Genomic DNA, 18538 nt, shown 5'->3' with positions numbered 1-18538 from the left:
TCTGTCTTTGTGTGCACACATATTTCTGATTGTGTTTGAGTATGAACACCAGCCTCTTTCCGCTTAAGGTAATTGGTTGATACACTGTAGCAGTTGAATTAGAATGAAGCTGTTTGCCAGCAAGCTGCAGTGACTTTTCTGTCCCACTTTGGTCCCTCAGGCCTTCACTCCTCCATCTGTTTCTATGAGTGATGGGAGCCTGCTGAGACACAAATCTATGTTTGAGTGTGTGCGTCTCTCTGTGCTCATGTGTGTGGCAGCTTATGTTTGATCTGAATGTCTTTGGGGTGTTGATGCCCATCTCTTGAGCTATGAAAGACTGTGGTAGCGGACATCTGATTGGCAGTAATGCATGAGTACCACCAAACGGTAACACAAGGCTGCTTTGGGCCAAACGTGATTAGAGACAGTAATGATGACGGAGGGTCAGCTCAGTCTGAGGAAACACAGAAATTAGATTCTGAGCAGCTCGGGAACGGATGTGTAAGCTGTTTGGAAAGTTACTTAGCTGCTCCTGATAGTTAAAGTCACTTTACAAAAAACCAACAATCTGACATTCACAGCCACTTTATGATCGGCCAGGTGTGCGTAGGTGAGGAATCTGCTTGATTCCTCACCTACGCACACCTGGCCAAACAGGTTTGAACTTCTCTCTCAAGCTCTCATTCTTCATTGCACAACTATTTATGTCTCATTTAGTGCGTGCAACGGAATGAAACACTATAATCAATGCTTCCAGGTAAGAGTGTCCGAAAGTGTGCACCGTTATCCCCATACGGTACTTCAACGATTATCTCATGTTTTTTACCCTGCCTTCGGGTATGGCGGCTCAAAACCGCTGTTAACACTTTCACTTTCATCATAGTAATGCATGGGCATTATTAATTATTAATGAAGACATACATCTTAAATCTTTAAACATAATTAGTATAAAGACCCAGTAATTTCATTAAAAAGCTGGGAACTCTAATTTTGAGCAATAGGAATAAATAGTGTATTTACACTAGTGAGTGTTTAAGGCACCACTGTGTACTGTATGTTGGATTGGCTCGAAATAAACTACATTTCCCATTTAATCATAGTGAACGATCATTCCAGCCGGTGCAACAATGTAGCTCATTGATGTGTTTTTTTTTGGACATCCCTGGAGCTTTATGGCCCATAAGAGTAGGCTTTTTATCAGGCTTTGGACACACAGACAATACTTGTTAGGTGGATCAGTACGCTGTGGGTTTTTGCCTTTTAATGGGATTCTTCGATAATCAGAAAAATGTTGCTAGCCTTGTCCCTTATTCCTCTCTACTTGCTAATGCACTGTTAAATTGTGTACCTCTTACATTTCTCCTGTAGATACATCCTCAGTAGTAGTATTCTTTGACCATTATGTAATGTAATAATTGTTGTCGCACTTGCTGCGATGAAAAAGGCATATGCTTCTCAGTGTGGCATAAATACACAAACCCCAGGAGAGCAAGGCATTGTGAGATGCTACATTCTTTTTTTATTTCTTCACATATCCACGCATTCAGACCAGTAGCAGAGGAGAAGGAGTGTTAAAATATATATATATATATATATATATAATATAATCACAGTGAGGAAGGGGTGAATTGGAGGCGTAGCGAAGAAAAATCATTGGAGATAGTAATGCTGTAACGCTATATTAGATAATTACATATGGGGGAATTGGACGTGATAGATAGGGGAGAAGAGCAGCGTTAGAGAGAAGCAACGGATACAGGAGAAGAGAGGGAGGAAAGACCAAGGGATGAAGGAGAGCAGAGGTAGGGATGGAAGAAAGAGGATTTATTGAGGCTGCAGGGAAGAGCAGCGTGATAGCTCTCTGATGGATTAGAGGAATGCATGAGAAATGGAGTGAAGAGGGGAGAGTAAGCGCGAGGGGAGAAAAGTGAAGTTTGTGCGTCTCCTTGGGGCAGCTCTAAACACTGGTATCATTAATGTAGTTGAGAGGATAGCACTCGCCGAGCACATTCTTTTATTTAAAGGCCACCTGTGGGTATTGGAAAGGGAGAAATCTGCCAAGAGAGAGAGAGACGGGGACAGGATGACAGTCAGATAGCATTAATGAGAAATTTTGTTGGAAAAAGAGAGGAGATACTGAAGAAGTACTGTAGAATCAGGAAATTGCTGTAGCTGGCGGGCAGATAGGTGAGATGAAGGGAAAGTTAGAGAAAGACTGGTGTTTATCAAGGGCATAAAGTTTACTGTCTCTATTACCACTTCAGCTCTGCTCACTGGAAAACAGGTTAGTAATACTGAGGGTGTGTGTGTGTGTGTGTGTGTGTGTGTGTGTGTGTGTGTGTGTGTGTGTGTGTGTGTGTTCGTGAATGTGTGTCAATCTGTCTGTGCTGTGCACCCAGGCTTTTGTATATTTCTTTAAACAAACCTACAGCACAACAATTTTCTTTAAGATGCAGGAACACAGGAAAAAAGAACCCCTCTCTATGTATTCATGCCCAAAGATGATACTCTCTGAATATTGCTGAGCTCCAACAGTCCCGTCTTGTGTTATCCAGCCCAGTCAAGCTCCTTTGCCTGTCTCTATCCGTTCAGCCCAATGAAGGGAAACTGGAAACAAAGACTCCAATTAGTCAGGCAATTAGACTCTTGTTTTGTGTCCTCTACTCATCCTCAGAGTCACACGCTAATAGCTATTCTTCCTCTTCCATCTCTCATTTGCCCTTCACTTGCTCTTTTATGTTTTTTTTTTCTTTTCTGGCGTGGCGTTCTGTATCAAATCACATCTCAGTGGTATTCGCTGTAATGTATTTTTTTCCCTTCAGATACAGAAAGCATTTATAATTCCCTCTGTGTTTCTGCTGTTCACATGCTATTTCTCGTTCCTCCTTCATCTTCATTTCCGCCTGTCTCTTTGTCTCTTCATCTCTTTCAACCAGAGCCCGCCTTGTCATCCATCACAGGAAGACTGGTGTGACCAGTGCGCGCACAACACAAACATACATTTATGCAACACCTCTATCCTATATCTCCAGTCTTTCAGTGAAATATACTACTATTACTACTATTTTCAAAAAGTATTTCCATTTTATTTTGTCAAATTCACTTCTTCTTTTTTTTAAATACCAGCATTTCCTTTAAACCTTTCTCATTTGTCTCTGATCATATCTTTATTTACATCCTCACGGTTCCTTTCCTTCTTTTATTTTCCCAAAAAATATTTTCTTCTTCACACAGAAAGTCATGCAAAGCTTAAAAAAGGAAGAAACTACAAAGGATACTATCAGCAGATGACTGCAGCCTGCAGACAGTGAATAAAAAAAAAAAATTACTTCTACTACTACTACTAAATGACATACCAAAAATAAAATGTTGTGTGTGTGTTTGAGAGATAGAGAGAGAATGAGCACATTGTCTTATCTGGCATCTTCCACGAGGTAAACTGGTGGCTGAGCTGCCAATCAGTGTGTTGGTGTGATTTTTGAGTTTCTAAGAGTGGCAAGGAACTAGAGGAAAGAGATCCTCAAATGTTGACAGGTAATATTATGTTGAGGATGCATTTTTGTGTGTTTATCTGTATGATTGTTATTTATTTTGTGTGTGTGGTCCTCCTCGTCTGCGGTCATGTGTCAGCTTGACTCTGAAGCACTGAGAATGCATTCTCTCATCTCTGACATTAGATTATCCCCCAGATGGAGTCAGATTATGGGCTGAAATAGACTATCTAGTGAAGGGTCAGGAAACGTACCAATATCCCTAAAAGCCAGCTACGGTCTACTGCTCAGGGACAGGAACTTAAAGGCATGTCAACCTAAAATTTGCTAGAATTGGAACAGTGAGATTCTATTCTGCAATAAATGCCTCTTTTTGCAAACCAGTTGTGTTTTGTCTGACAGTAATATTTCCATGTGATACATTACTGTATACTTCACTGTATATAAAATCCTGCCATCAGTTCTCTGGTTGAGATGATTGTGTTAACTTAATTTCCCCACATTATATTCATTAAAGTTTCATCTGATCTAATAAAATGTCTCCTTTGACTGCATTTTGTCTGAGGTGAATGCAAAATATATTATTTTCTTTCTTTTTTTAAAGGAACACGCCATCTTATTGGGACTTTAGCTTATTCACCGTTTCCCCCAGAGTTAGATAAGTCCATACATACCCTTCTCATCTCCGTGCGTGTCGTAACTCTGTCTGACGCACCCACCGCTAGCCGAGCTTAGCACAGATGCTGGAGGTAACCGGCTCCAACTAGCCTACTGCTCCCAATAAGTGACAAAATAATGCCAACATTTTCCTATTTACATGTTGTGATTTGTAACAATGTCACATGAGACACAGCAATAACCGTATACATACTGGGAACTATATTCTCAGAAGGCGAGCGAGTGTGGCTCAGATCAAAGTCTGGGATGGCGTTATGTTTGAATCATATGGGAAAGGGCATGCAGGGTGCCAGGAGCTGAAAGTGGCACTTAGTTTTGCTGAGTGCCATTTCAGCAGCTGCACACAGAGAGATGTTCCCTATTCATGAGAGAGTGACCTTAGCACACTGTCACCGCTCCCCTGCACCTGCAATGATTTATTGGTTACAGAACGCTGGGCATCCGGATGATGCAACATGTGACCGTCCCGCCTTCAGCCTTTGTCCTTCCCTTTCAATTCGGTCAACCACATCAGGAACGGAAACACACACACACAAATGCACTGCTAAATAAGTCTACGCTGTAACTGTAATTTGCTAATCCTTATTGTGAAAGACCAGGCTGGTAGTGCTGAAACAGTTTGTCATTAATCAGGTCGATATGAAACCTTCGCCTGCTCTGGATTTTCAAATGCCTTTTTCTGCTTGGCTCTTTGGGTTGGACAAAACAAGCAACTTTACCATGTCACCATAGGCTCTGGCAACTTGTTAAATAGGCAGCTGTCACTTTTGTTATTGTAAAGACTAAAACATGAAATGATTTTAACTTATAAGCATGCACATACTCTAGAAGAAGGATAACATCACGCAACAAACGTTTCTCTGTTTGCTTGACTTTGTTTCATGTTATCTCCTGTTTTCATGGAGCTATTTTGAATTCAAAACACAGACTTCATCAAAGAACTTGTGTTTGTTTCAGGAGACAGACAGGAGGGAGAAAGGGGACCATCACAGAAAAAGAAAAGAAAACCTAAACAAAGAAAGAAAGTGAACAGTAAAAAAAAAAAAAAACAACATCAAGCCGTCCCATATCTTATTGAATTTCAGAGCACATGAAAATGGAGGAGCCGAATGGCTCCGAAGTTCAGAGTAGCAAATGCTTCACAAATGGCCCTGCTGAGGAAAACAAAATGAACATGATCTTATTTGTAGCAATTATATTTGATCAGATACAGGGCCATTTTATCCTTAACTGAATAGGTGCATTTATACACTTTGGATGATTAGAGAGAGAAAGAGAGAGAGAGAGAGAGAGAGAGAGAGAGAGAGAGAGTTTTGAGAGCTAATGATGTGTGGAGCAGTGCTCTAGTGTCTCTCACTCAGCAGCAGATGCTGGCCTATTATGCGAGATGGGTTTTTGATAAGAAAAAAGCATTGCCACTCGGTTTGTGTGTTTCATCAGTGTGTGGAATAACATACGCAAAACTTCAAATCAGATCTTTACTCAGTCTAACCAGGAGTTCCAGAGAAATACTGGAGCCTGTGTGAGTGTAAAATGTTGATTTATGGGGAGCATTGATTTTCTTCCTCACCGTCTCAGAAGGAGTGTTTTACTCAGGACCTGAGGCTGATAATATCCCCGCTCACTGCCCTCTCTTTTGCCATCTTGCCTGTAGCACCAATTTGTATTCTAGGCTAATAATCTGGTCCAGTTGACTTATGCTTTTATCACTATTCTGTGCTTTTAAAGTCAAACTGTTTACCTTACTTCACTGCAGTCTCATTAAACGCTGTTATACATTTTAATTGTTAGGGACCCAAAGTTGCTCACAGATGTATTTCTCGTCGGTCTCCTCCACACAATAACAGTCAGTATGTTTTTATAAAGTGGAAGGAGCTGCTGTGGCTTATTTTAGAAGATAGATTATAGATATATATTTTTCCCATCAGGGTCAAATATCTAACAATAGCTCTCTCTTCCCTCAGCCTAATCTCGTCCAGACGATACTACTTTGAGATTCTCCACAAGCAGGATGACAAGGGCTCGGATCACGTGGAGGTTGGGGTAAGTGGACCCATCCGATCACGTGAGCTCACTTCCTCTATTCTGCCTCTCCATCTGCATCTCTATTCCCTCCCAGTGGTTTCATTCTGGCAGACTCTTAGCATATGAAAATGGTGTCTTTGGACTTTCACCTTTCACTCGTACCCTGTGTTTAACAGTGTCGGGAGTGGTGGCTGACCTGCCGACAATTGAAGGGAAACGTTTGAAGTAGAAAGATCCCCTTTCCCTCCTTTGCTGTACATTACTCTGCATTTTCCTCCTTTTTCCATGGTCTCATCTGATCAAAACTGCATGCAATGAATGCCCTCGCACTGAATTTCCCTACCAATGGTTTTAGAGCAACCTTTTCTCTTCTATTTTCTTTCTATTCCTCCATCTGTCATCCCACTCCTCCATCTTACACTCCCACTGCGTTTCTCATTGTTTTTTCCTCCCTCTGTATCTTTGTTCTGTACCTCTTCTTCTCTAACTTTCCGTGTTCCCTATCATTCGCTTCCACTCTCCTCTGCACCATTTCTCTCTCAGTAGTTGTGTTCTGCACCTCAGGCAAAGCTCAGAGATGAGTGGGGCTTAATTTCTAGATGAAGTTTCAAACTAGAGCCCACACGCCTCTTCTGAGTCTGTACTTTGAGTGGGAGGGCAGATGAAAAAACGAGATCACTGGTGTGTGTGTGTGTGTGTGTGTGTGTGTGTGTGTGTGTGTGTGTGTGTGTGTGTGTGTGTGTGTGTGTGTGTGTGTGTGTGTGAATGAATCTCTTAACAAGCCCCAGGTCATCACCATCACGGTGACCATGATCATCAGCAGAGCAGCAGCAGTACTGCTGGAGTTGCTCTCTTGCTTCACAAAACTGCACTGTCATTTCTGCACCCTGAAGGTTAATCATTTCTTGCTTCTTTCCCAGTCTATCTTTATCCCCCGCAAACTCTGTGTGCTCTGAGTGCCTCTGGCTAATTTCCTTTACATATATTTCTGTCGTCCTATTAGTTCTTGTTAGTTTCTTCCTGGCTTTGTACATATATATACTGGTACTAAACTTTCTTTAACTATAACTATATTTTCTTTTTTCAACTTGTATTAGTTACAAACACAATCATACGCAGTACACCAAGCAGTGAAATGCTTCTGCGCCTATGTCTCCAGAAAGCATCTAACACAGAGAATACTATAGAATATTATAGAATAAAAATAAAGATAGAGCGAAGTTTAGAAAAATGACAAATGAGCAGTGAAATAAAACAGTATGTACTCTTACTTTTCTGTGTTTCTCTTGTGTGTCTCAAACCTTCAGTCTGTTCAGTGTTATTCAGAGTGGCTGCTCCTGGATGCCAGTTTTAAGAAAGGTGTTGACAGGGTGATGTGAGGAACACCATGCTGAAGTGTGTTGTGGTGTGTGTTTTTTTTTTTTTTTTTTTTTTTTTTTTTTTTGTTTTTTTGTGTTTTTTTTTTTTTTTTTGTGTGTGTGTGTGTGTGTGTTTGTGGGGGTTGTGGTTGGTGTTGGGGTAGGGGGGGGGGGTGGTGGTGGGGGGTGTTGTTGTGTTTGATATGGAATGTGTTAATGTGAAGCTGTTTTTTTTTTGTCAGCACATTTTTTTTTGTTTTTTATGTGCATGTTTTTTTTTTGTGGTTTTTTTTTTTTTTTTTTTTTTTTTTTTTTTTTTTTTGTGTTTTTTTTTGGGTGTTTTTTTTTTTTTTTTTTTTTTTGTGTGTGACTAATAAATTACAGCCCATGACGGCCACATCCCAGTGGCAAACAAATTAAACTTTATTTGGAGAGCCTGTGTAGAGGGCAAACTGAGTTGGTGAGATACACATTAAGTAAGTAAGTAACACTTTATTTATATAGCACTTATAAAAACACGCAGTTACAAAGGGCTTCACACACATGCACAATATATATGAATAAATGAATAAAAAGAAACATGAATTACAAAATACTAATTAAATTTAGAATACAGCATAATTGGGGTGTAGCCCTTTACACAAAGGCTAAATTATAAAGGTGGGTTTTTAAAAGACGCTTAAAAAGTCCAGAGATTCAGCAGCCCTGACAGACTGACGGAGAAGACTCCAGAGGGTTGGAGCTAAAATGGCAACTGCACGATCACCTTTGGTTTTGTAGTTGGAGCGAGGAATAGATAAAAGACCAAGGTTCGAGGATCTGCGTGTAGTGGAGTGAGGAACAAGGAGCTCAGAAATGTAATTGGGGAGGTCATGTAATGCTTTGAAGGTAACCAACAGTGTGGAGGTTGGGGTTCTGGAGCTGGATGGTGTTCATACCATTATTGCACACTCCTCATTGATTTCAATGAGACAGCTGCATTGGCACAGTGTAATTCTAGTTTGTATCTCATGCTCATTGAGAGGGACGATAAAAATGATTGTCGTTGGAATAACTAATCAAACCTGCATTTATTGTAAACACACCATTGGCATATTATTACCTTCTAAAGTTCATTTGGTGAAAAAATGATAGCATACAACCTACACATCCAGCAGACAGGGAGCAACGTCGGCTTTAATTTAGAGTCATGTTTCTGGCGACCTGATGAATGTAGGTTCAATATTCACTCTCCTTTTTAGCTCTGTTTTGGTTTTCACAACTCCCAAGGTGAACATCTGTCTCTTTAGCTGCTAAATGCTCCACTATATATGTTCACTAGCTTTTGTCCGCCTGCCGTTCTGGCCAGGTAGTGTACAGTCTGTTTATCAAAACTTTCACACTAAATATGGCTGCCTGCTATGGCTGAGAACAGGTTTAATGAGAGGGGAGATAGTGAGCCAAAACATTGAAGTTGCAGGTCAGACTAAAATTAGCTGAAAGACAATAAAGCGCGCCGTAGAACTGTGGGCACTACAACTAACCCCGATCACATTGCGCAGTCTTTTTTTAGGCTGTCAATATGACCGTGTTGATTAGAGCAGCCTTAAAATGGATAATACATGCATAAATTATTTCAACCTGACTTCCTGGATCATATTTAATCCTCTCACTGGTACCTATAGCATCATACCAACAAAAAAACAGACCCTTGCATTGTTATTGCATTGTATTAGAGCAGGGGTCTTCAACGTTTTTTAGGCCAAGGACCCCTCAGCTGAAAAAGAGATGGAGCAGGGACCTTACTTTATATTGTATAAAATTGAGTTGCATATTAAAATGGGCCTACAATAACGTGTAGGGCATTCTAGAGCCTTCATACATACCTTTTTATGGTGCATACAATACTAAGCTAATTAAATAATAATTGTTGACATATTCATATATTTATGTTTTAATGTTAAATGTGGCACATTGAATCCTTAAGATTAACTGTATCTGTGGATGCTACCTCACCTATAGGCCAGTAAGCCTATCATCAATGTTGTGTAAATTAAAAAAAGATTTATCTTTACAAATAATTGTTTGGAATCATGTTAATGTATATTTTCAGACATGTATTTTTGAAACTACCAAACAATAATTTGGTGGCCCCCCCTGCGGCTACTCTGAGGACCCGCTAGGGGTCCAGGACCCCCTGTTGAAGATGTCTGTATTAGAGGAGACACATAGCTGTCTTCAGCTTCCCTGGGTGGACAGTGGAAGGAACTGTGGAAGGAACTGGCCCTTTTTAAAATGGAAGAAAAGGGTGCAGCTGCTAATATATATACACATCGTCTTTCGCACTAGCAAGTCGGATTAATGGCGTTGAAACCAAAGGTTATTTCTACCGCGTGGTATTTCTCTTTAAAATCATCCAGAAGAGTGTTTATGTGATTGTCTGAAATCCTTCTCTCTGTCTCCCCACCACCCCCCACCCTCAGCCAACTACTCATGAGGCCATCAAAGTGGGTTTGTACTTGTAGAAACAGTTTAATGAAGCGTATAAAAGTCATGCAGCAAATCAAGATAGTGTGCATGTGTGTATGCTGCGCTGTCTTAGTTAGGCCCCTGTGTGTGATTTAACAGCGGAATACATTTCACACCTTGACAAAAATAGCAGATTTACCGTGACCGGCCCACAACAGCATAAGCCCAGGGCTCACATAAATCCTCAGAAACCCAGGCACTCATTTGTTAAAGAGCAGATAGCGTGGATGCACAGCTCTTTCTTCTGTGTTCGGTGCCAAGCTGTGATTGCATGGTCAAAGGTGGGCTGTTCCTTTGGGAAAGTAATTGTTTAGCAGCGCTTGTTATATAGAAATAAAAGGGTGGAAATATCAGATACACAAGCGCACTCTGAAAGTTACATTTTTGCAAGAAAAAAAGAAAGAGAGCCCTTGTTCTCTCTGTGTTTGCCTCTTTCTTTCCCGTGTAAAGGAATTAGGGAGAATTGCTGCGGGAAGGCGGAACATAGACAGCCTTAGAGACCAAAAGGGACAGGTTAGAAATAACCTGTGCCTTTCCTAAGGGGATGGAAAAAACTGAATGTGTATGCATGAACAGCAGGTCAATGAATGAGAAGATTGTTGTTAGGATGAGTAGAAGTTACTAAACCTGCACTCTGACTGAACCTTTCCACTTATACGCTCTGCGTCAATGTTTTTCTTCAATTAACTTCAAATAAACTCTCTTCAGAGTGATGACTGTTTTTTTGTTTAATAGATTACATAAGATGAAAGAAGACTTGTGATTTTCTTAAATGTCATCTGGATCTTTGTCGGTGACACACAGGACCTTTCCACTAGCCTAACGGAAAACATTTCTTGCTTTCGCCATGTGACAGAATGAAGGAAAGTGTTGGCCATTAAACGGTGTGATTGAGGGGAGGAGGGAGTGGGAGAAAGAAGAGAAGAAAGTCACGCCTTAATTAGTAATGGCAACTTTATGGAGAGGCATGGGTGTTGGATTTAAATGCAGGATTTTAATGGCCCCGTTTTATCACTCCTGCCAGACAAAGTCTCAAACTGCTGACCAATTAATACACACACACCCATGTATGCATACACACTCGCCCTCTCACGCACACCCATGTACTCCAACCCCCACAGACTCACGGGTGTATTCACTCAGGCACAACCATACACCCATGCGCACACAGGCCTCTCAACATCTGCCCGCCACTTTCCCTCCTCAATATAAATCAGTAGTGGCCCGTGCGACCTGGAGCCAGCTGTTAAAGTATTTTGTGTGTGTCGTTTTACTTTGGAAATAATTCAGCTTTCTCTCCGTTTCTTTACAGCTTCAACACCTTTTGGGGTTGACAGTTAGTTCAGCAGCTCTCAGACATACGGAGTCTTATTTTTTTGCCTCAGTGCACTTTTTCACTGCATTCTCCTTTATCTTTTCAAACACTTTTTTTTCCACTTTTTCTTATGGTCGTTTACCTCATTTACTTTGCTCTTTATCATTAACATGTACACTTTTGCTTTTATCCTCCCATCACACATTTTGAGATCCCAGATTAAGATGAAGGTGTGTGTTTGGTGGTCTTTTCTAGAAATTTACATGGTCCTCGCCTTTTGCCAGCCACCATATTGCCATGTCAGTTTTTTTATTTGCACCTCAATTCCAAGAGCTTACCGGTATGCATATACGTGGATATGAAAAACCTGGAAACGCCAGCATTAAGAGGGAGTTTTTCCTCGCCACTGTCGCACTGCTTGCTCTTGAGGGAATTACTGTAATTGTTGGGGCTTTGTAAATTATAGAGTGTGGTCTAGACCTACTCTATCTGTAAAGTGTCTAGAGATAACTCGTGTTATGATTTGATACTATAAATAAAATTGAATTGAATTAACCTTTACCTCATGACAATCACTTTTCAATGACATGGGATGCTTTAACTGCTGCGTTCTTTGTCCTTTTATCCTCTAGAGCAGGGGTCACCAACCTTTTTGAAAATGAGAGCTACTTCATGGGTACTGAGTCATACGAAGGGCTACCAGTTTGATACACTCTTCTGAAATAACAAATTTGCTCAGTTTGCCTTTAGTTATATATGATTATGTTATGATGTTATAATCATCTATGTGGAGACACTGATCATGTTAATGATTTTTCACAATAATTATCAACAATGACTTAACAAGGTGGGAAACAGATAATATCAATATTCAATTTTCATTTTTAGAACAGGCCTGAGGGCTACTCATGTGGTCCTTGGGGGCTACCTGGTGTCCCTCGGGCAACACGTTGGTGACCCCTGCTCTAGAGGGCATCATCATCTGTTAACTGTCATGATTGAAGGGTGATCATCCAGGCTCTCCCTCTCTTATGAGGATAAAAAGACATGGGCACAAATTCTCATTGGGTATCTCTTCTCGTAATCCAGAAGATCTCATCATATAGCAAAATATTATTCCCATTTATGTTATTCCCATTCGTAAAAAAACACTGGCCAATACTACAGGCGATATAAAGCCATAAGTAGGCTAATGTTACTTACTAACGTATCTTTATTCATGTCTTTCATGCCAACGCTTTCTTTTGTCATCATGCAGATTTGATCAGACGCTTCCCAAAGAGCACCATCCCACACATGACGTACCGTTTTAACATTATAAAGTTAGCTACATAGTGTCCTGTCACCCACAGTCATTGTGTCCTTGTCATGTTAACTTTGATGTGCTTACATTATCTTTTATCCTGTCTTACCAAGTGCCTCTCTGTGCCACTGAATCTTACACAGACACTGCTTGTTATCTATGGGAAAGTATAATATTTGGTAATTTTGACTTAAGTAGTTTTGAATTTTAGTAGCCTTGAACATGTAGCCATTTCTCAGTATGTCCTATTTTTTTTATGTCTGGTGAGAAATGACCTGAAGATCACCCAGTCTTTTTCCCCTGTTTGGCAGCTCCAGAGTACAGTTTTCATGTTCATTGCACTTTTCTATTCATATTTCATTCATACAATACATAAAAAATTCCGCCACACTGGTATTAGACATTCTGCAAATGTGTTTTATCAATGGATAATTTTTTTAATCTGCCAATGGCTGCACTAGTGTAATCATATCAAAGCAAATGTTTAGATGTTCAGTCAGCTCTGTGCTGTTGTGCTCACTTAGTCCAAAACCATCTATTTTATCTCTATTTGTATTCAGGTCAGGCAAGTCATTCCTTTGTTATCTCGTATCCAGTAAGCGTTATGTTGACCAAAGTACCTGCATGTCATATGTTTTAGTCATGTGGCTGCAGAGGAAACACATGGGGTTTTAAGAGGCATCCTAGGACATTCTTCATATCCTGTAAGTTGGACTTGATTTGAAGCTAGTGAGTGTTAGTGTGACTAACTGGTTTCCCCTCAGAGCACACAGGGCATCGCTGTAAACGTACAGACTGCGTCACGCCAGTAATTGCCATGGATATTGGGCTCATTTGTCTTACTGACTGAAATGTCTGGTCTGGAGAGACTTTGGCTAATGTATAATTCAACATAGAAAATAAAACACCCCATCACTGTATCCACCTCCTCATCTCTCCATGAATATTGTTCTTTCATCCCCAGGCAAGACATGATATGACATGAAAAACAAGCCACTGTTTTCATGCCAGTGTGACGGTGAATGGTGAGTGGCGTTTATCCACTAGCATGTAAGTGTTTAGGTCTGTTTAGTTGTCAATTGAAATAAGACCATAATCAGTCATGAGCTTTATGCCCTTGTTTCCATGCTGTAGTTTTTGGTTATCTTTTTTTTGGGGGGGTAGGTTCTTTTTTGGTTCTTCTTTACTGTCTGCATCCTTTTTAACTTTCATTGTGTAAAGGTTCTACAACAGTATCAGCAGTGCATCAAAACACTCGCAGTCTTTTGTGTCTTCTGTGCTCTGGGAGAAATCTGTCAGGAGTCTCTCCTCTCTGCTGCCAGGCGCCTGTCAGTGGGCAGCACCGTAGCTCCACGCTACAGTCTTTTCATTACTGCCCATGTTAAAATGCCCACTTTGTTTCTCTTCCTACCAAAGCTGCCATAACTTGTCTTGCATCCCATCAGTAAATGGAACCTTTTCTTGTCATTACTTATCTCACATATTTTATCTCCATTCTTGAGAAACAAATGTATTATTATTTAAAAGCAGGTCTTAGGTGCACCTTGGTAGCTCACCTGGTTGAGCGTGCACCTCATGTACAAAGGCTCAGTCCTTACCGCAGCGGCCGCGGGTTCAATTCCGACCCGTGTGCCTTTGGTGCATGTCATTCCCCTTCTCTCCCCTTTCCTGTCTTCAGCTTCCTGTCAATTAAATGCCTAAAATGCCCCAAAAATAATCTTTAATAAAAAGAAAATCAGGTCTTGAATTGTGTATGTCTGATAAAAGCATGTCTTGTAAAATATGAATGCTTTTCCACATTGCCCCCAAAAGTCTGTATTCATTTTCTCAAAATATAGTGTGGGTTACATTGTGGAGTGAGCTAGATTTGCCAGAAGTCCTCCAGGTTTTTACAGCCTAGACACTGTGTTTGTCTTTGTTTAGTAAAAAACTTTTTTGAGTAAAAACCACAGTAGGAACAGTGTTTCAGATATCGGATTTATAATGCAATGTTCCAAAACATGTAACACATATCAAATTACACAAAGGACGAATGGTAAAGCGTCAGTAACTCAGTAATTTCTCCACTAGTTTCCCGGCAACCTCAAGAAAAGGACAAGTTCCAGTTTTTGTAGATGTATAAAATGTTAATTAATGAACTTTAGAAGTGTTGGTAGGCAGGTTTTGTTATCCTTGGACAGAGCCAGGCTAGCTTTATGCTAAGCTAACAGATAGATAGATAGATCGATAGATAGATAGATAGATAGATAGATAGACTTTATTAATCCCAAATTGGGAAATTACTCTGTTACAAGTAGCAAGTTACCAAGGACATACACAACACACATACTGTACTCGCTCACACACAAACCAAAAATACAAGAAATATACTAGAAATAATAAATAAGATAAAAATAAGATGAAATAAAACTACTGAAAAATATACTTAGATGAATGAACAAGAGTGTACATGTATATACAAGTGTAGAATAAAATTTACAACCTACATACATAGTATATATATCACAAAATAAAAACAATTATAATAGTAGATATTAAATATGAAGTGACCAGTGTGCAAGTAGCATAATAGTGCAATATTGTGCTATGTGTGAGGTAATGACAGTGTTATCTCACACATAGCTGTGAATTGTTGTACATTTTTATGGAATGTGGCAGGAATGATTTCTTGTAGCGGTCAGTGCGACATCGAAGCTGGCTGCTGGAGGTAGCTTCATGTTTACCGTACAGACATGAAAGTGGTATCGATCTTCTCATCTAACTCTTCGCAATAAAAGCATATTTCCAAAAATGTCGAAGTATTACTTTAATTATTCATAATTAATGTTAGTTACCAAAAACAGCTCTAAGTCAGATTACATAGAACCTATTTTACACATGTTGACAGCTACTGGTTTCTGATCACACAAACTGTTGCTACATACAGTGTGTTTCTACGTATCAGGACTAGCTGCCACTTTCCTCTATACCTAGCCAAAGGAGAGAGAGATGAACACTCAAAGGTTATTAATGTGTACTCTCATTAGCTTGTTAGCTGTCACTTTAACTTTTTTGCATCACAACTACAGGGCATAATTCTTGGCTTATTAGCAACATGTTATTCTCAATGAAGTCACTTTTTCTAGGGCCAAACAGTTGTCTGGCAACCGAGACACAAAGACGAGAGTGCTTGTGCTGTGTTCTCCCCTTCATTCAAACTCAAAAGTGTGTCAAATGGGTGATCACAGACTAATAGTGGGTGAAGGAAGGTTTATAAGACTTATTAACTGTTCTGGCAATAGTGAGAACTGTGTCTCTTTCCTTCAACTCAGTAACAATCTCCACTCTATTCCTGTCCGGTGATTGTTTTGCACCTTGTCTCCGCAGTATATATTGTAGTGGACTTCAAGTGAACTTTCTATAACTCCATCTACAGAGATCCATCACCTCATGTGTTTGAGAAGGATTACAACAATACATATTGTCAAAAATGAGCCATATGTGTCAAACCCTGCAAGCCTCTCAAGTCAAAGCCCCAAAGCCTTTTTTGGAGTCCACTTGCCGCTGTCTTATTCTCGCACTGCCTTGTTTGTCTTCTTCTCTCTTTCTCCATCCACTTTCCCTGACTGAACCATAACCCTGAAAACAAACAAGCCTTCCTGAAGCAATATTTGCCTCTTCTATCCCGTATCTAGCCTTGGCCCACTTTTCAAGATCCTTTGTCTCTCAACTCAACTTTGACAGCTTGGATAATTCTGTATTTTATGTCTGTCAGCAACTATATTTATATCATCATATAGATTATATTACCAACCCAATTCAGTCCAACTGAAGATTTACATTTTGAAAGTTTGGTCACAAATATGTAGTTTTATTTTTGACAAATGCCAAGTGATTTCCTAAAACAGCCAGCCACTGTAGTTTTGAAGCAAACATTACTTAAACAGGATCAAATAGTGCATTTGTTCAGGACTATTTTCAGCCGTGGATTGATACACATTTGGTGCGCTAGTGAGTATTTACAGCTACAGGACGGTGTATGTTTACCTAGCACGGCAGCTGGATTTTCACGATATCACAAGATCACGCGGGAATTGTGGGATCAGCCTTTAGGGGCTATTATAGGAAAGCATAACCTGTCATTTCATTGTTACGCAGATGATTTGCAAATCTATTTGCCTATGAAAGCTAATGACGGTGTTGCACTACATTCCCTGCTTAGTTGTATCGCTGATATTAAGTTGTGGCTTTCAGAAAACTTTCTTAAATTGAATGAAGATAAAACGGAGTGTATTATTTTCAGTGCTTCAGCCACGCAAGATGGTCCAGCTTTGAATCTGGGAGCTCTGGCGTCCTACACTAGGTCATCTGTCAAAAACTTGGGGGTCACTTTTGATTGCAGCATGAAATTTGACAAGCAGATCAGTAATGTTGTTAGAATGAGCTTTTTCCAGCTACGTCTCTTGGCTAAAGTTAAGCCTTTCCTGAACAGGCATGATCTAGAAAAGGCGATCCATGCTCTTATCAGTTCAAGATTAGATTACTGTAATGCTCTTTATGTTGGTCTGAATCAAACCTCCATCTCACGTCTTCAACTTGTACAAAATGCTGCTGCTCGCTTTTTAACAAATACATCTAGACATGCACATATTACTCCCGTTCTCCACACTCTACATTGGCTCCCTGTGCGTTTTAGAATAGATTTTAAGATTTTGTTGTTTGCTTTTAAGGCCTTAAATGGTCTGGCCCCAGAGTATTTGTCTGATATTTTAACTTTGCGGGAGCACAACCGGTCTTTGCGTTCTTCAAATCAGCGAGTTTTAGAAGTGCCTAGGTCAAGGTATAAACGTTGGGGTGATCAGGCTTTTGCAGTTGCTGCCCCGAGACTCTGGAACAAGTTACCCCTGATATTCGCACTATCACAGATGTAGCTCTTTTTAGGTCCAAACTCAAAACGTATCTGTTTCGTCTGGCCTTTAATACGTAGCAGTGGTGTGACAATTTCATTCTTTTGTTTCTGTGTAACCTTTTCTGATTTTACTGTTTTCTATGTTCATTCTTTCTATTGTATGACGTGTTTCTGATGTTAAGCACTTTGGATACCTGCTGGATTTTGTAAAGTGCTATATAAATACATTTTGATTGATTGATTGATTGATTGATTGATCACATATCACACATCACACAAAAATCCATTTTGTCCGACTTTAAGTAATGTGTTTATGTCCGAGCAGCTTTGGGCCAAACTCCCTTTGAGTAGCTACTGGCAGCAACAGGCAGGGTTTAGGTGTGTGTGATGGCCACAACTGTTCGTTCATTCAAAACAACAATAGCGGGCGTGATAGACAGATGGTTCATCCAATCACCTGCCAGGTATTTTTTTGAAAGTGCCTTTCCTTTTCCAAACAGTTTCCAATGACGGCTTCTCAGATGGTTCTGTTTTAACAAACAATCCGGCTTGTCAGGTTAGGTGTAAATGGAATCAACTCAAAATGAACTACAGTGACCTTCTTCGTGGTACGAAGGAACAGTGCATGTGGCTCATTAATGTGTCTTTAATAGTTTTTTGGACAACGATGGAGCTCTACATCAGACTTTGGCTACACAGTCTTTTTAGTAGGATAAATTAATTGTCCGTTTTGGTCTTTTGACTGGATTTCTTCCCAAAAAGTACAATTTTATATCACCCTGCCATGTCCTTAAATCTTGCATAGTCCCCAACATTTAGAAAGTGGTTCATGTGGCAACTGCAGTGACCTTAATAACAATTTACAGGTAGTCCTGCCCTCATAATATCAGTGTAACTGTAAAGGGGGGGACTGTTCTGAATGACCATGTAAGCTCATCCAACCTACCTTGTATAAATTAAGGTTAAATAAATAAATAAATAACAGTGAAG

At 40.0% G+C, this 18538-nt stretch overlaps 1 protein-coding gene across 4 annotated transcripts in view; it reads left to right on the top strand.

Annotated features, from left to right (window-relative positions):
- Positions 1-18538, top strand: part of b4galnt4a (beta-1,4-N-acetyl-galactosaminyl transferase 4a) — a 157612-nt gene that overhangs the window by 126576 nt on the left and 12498 nt on the right. For all 4 annotated transcript variants that reach the window (XM_039807650.1, XM_039807653.1, XM_039807651.1 and 1 more), the window contains one exon: positions 6116-6194. In XM_039807650.1, coding sequence (XP_039663584.1) covers positions 6116-6194 — 79 coding nt within the window. The remainder of the gene's footprint in view (positions 1-6115; positions 6195-18538) is intronic.

Source organism: Perca fluviatilis, chromosome 8, assembly GCF_010015445.1.
Source record: "Perca fluviatilis chromosome 8, GENO_Pfluv_1.0, whole genome shotgun sequence".
NCBI lineage: Eukaryota > Metazoa > Chordata > Actinopteri > Perciformes > Percidae > Perca > Perca fluviatilis.
This window is presented reverse-complemented; position numbering and strand designations above follow the sequence as displayed.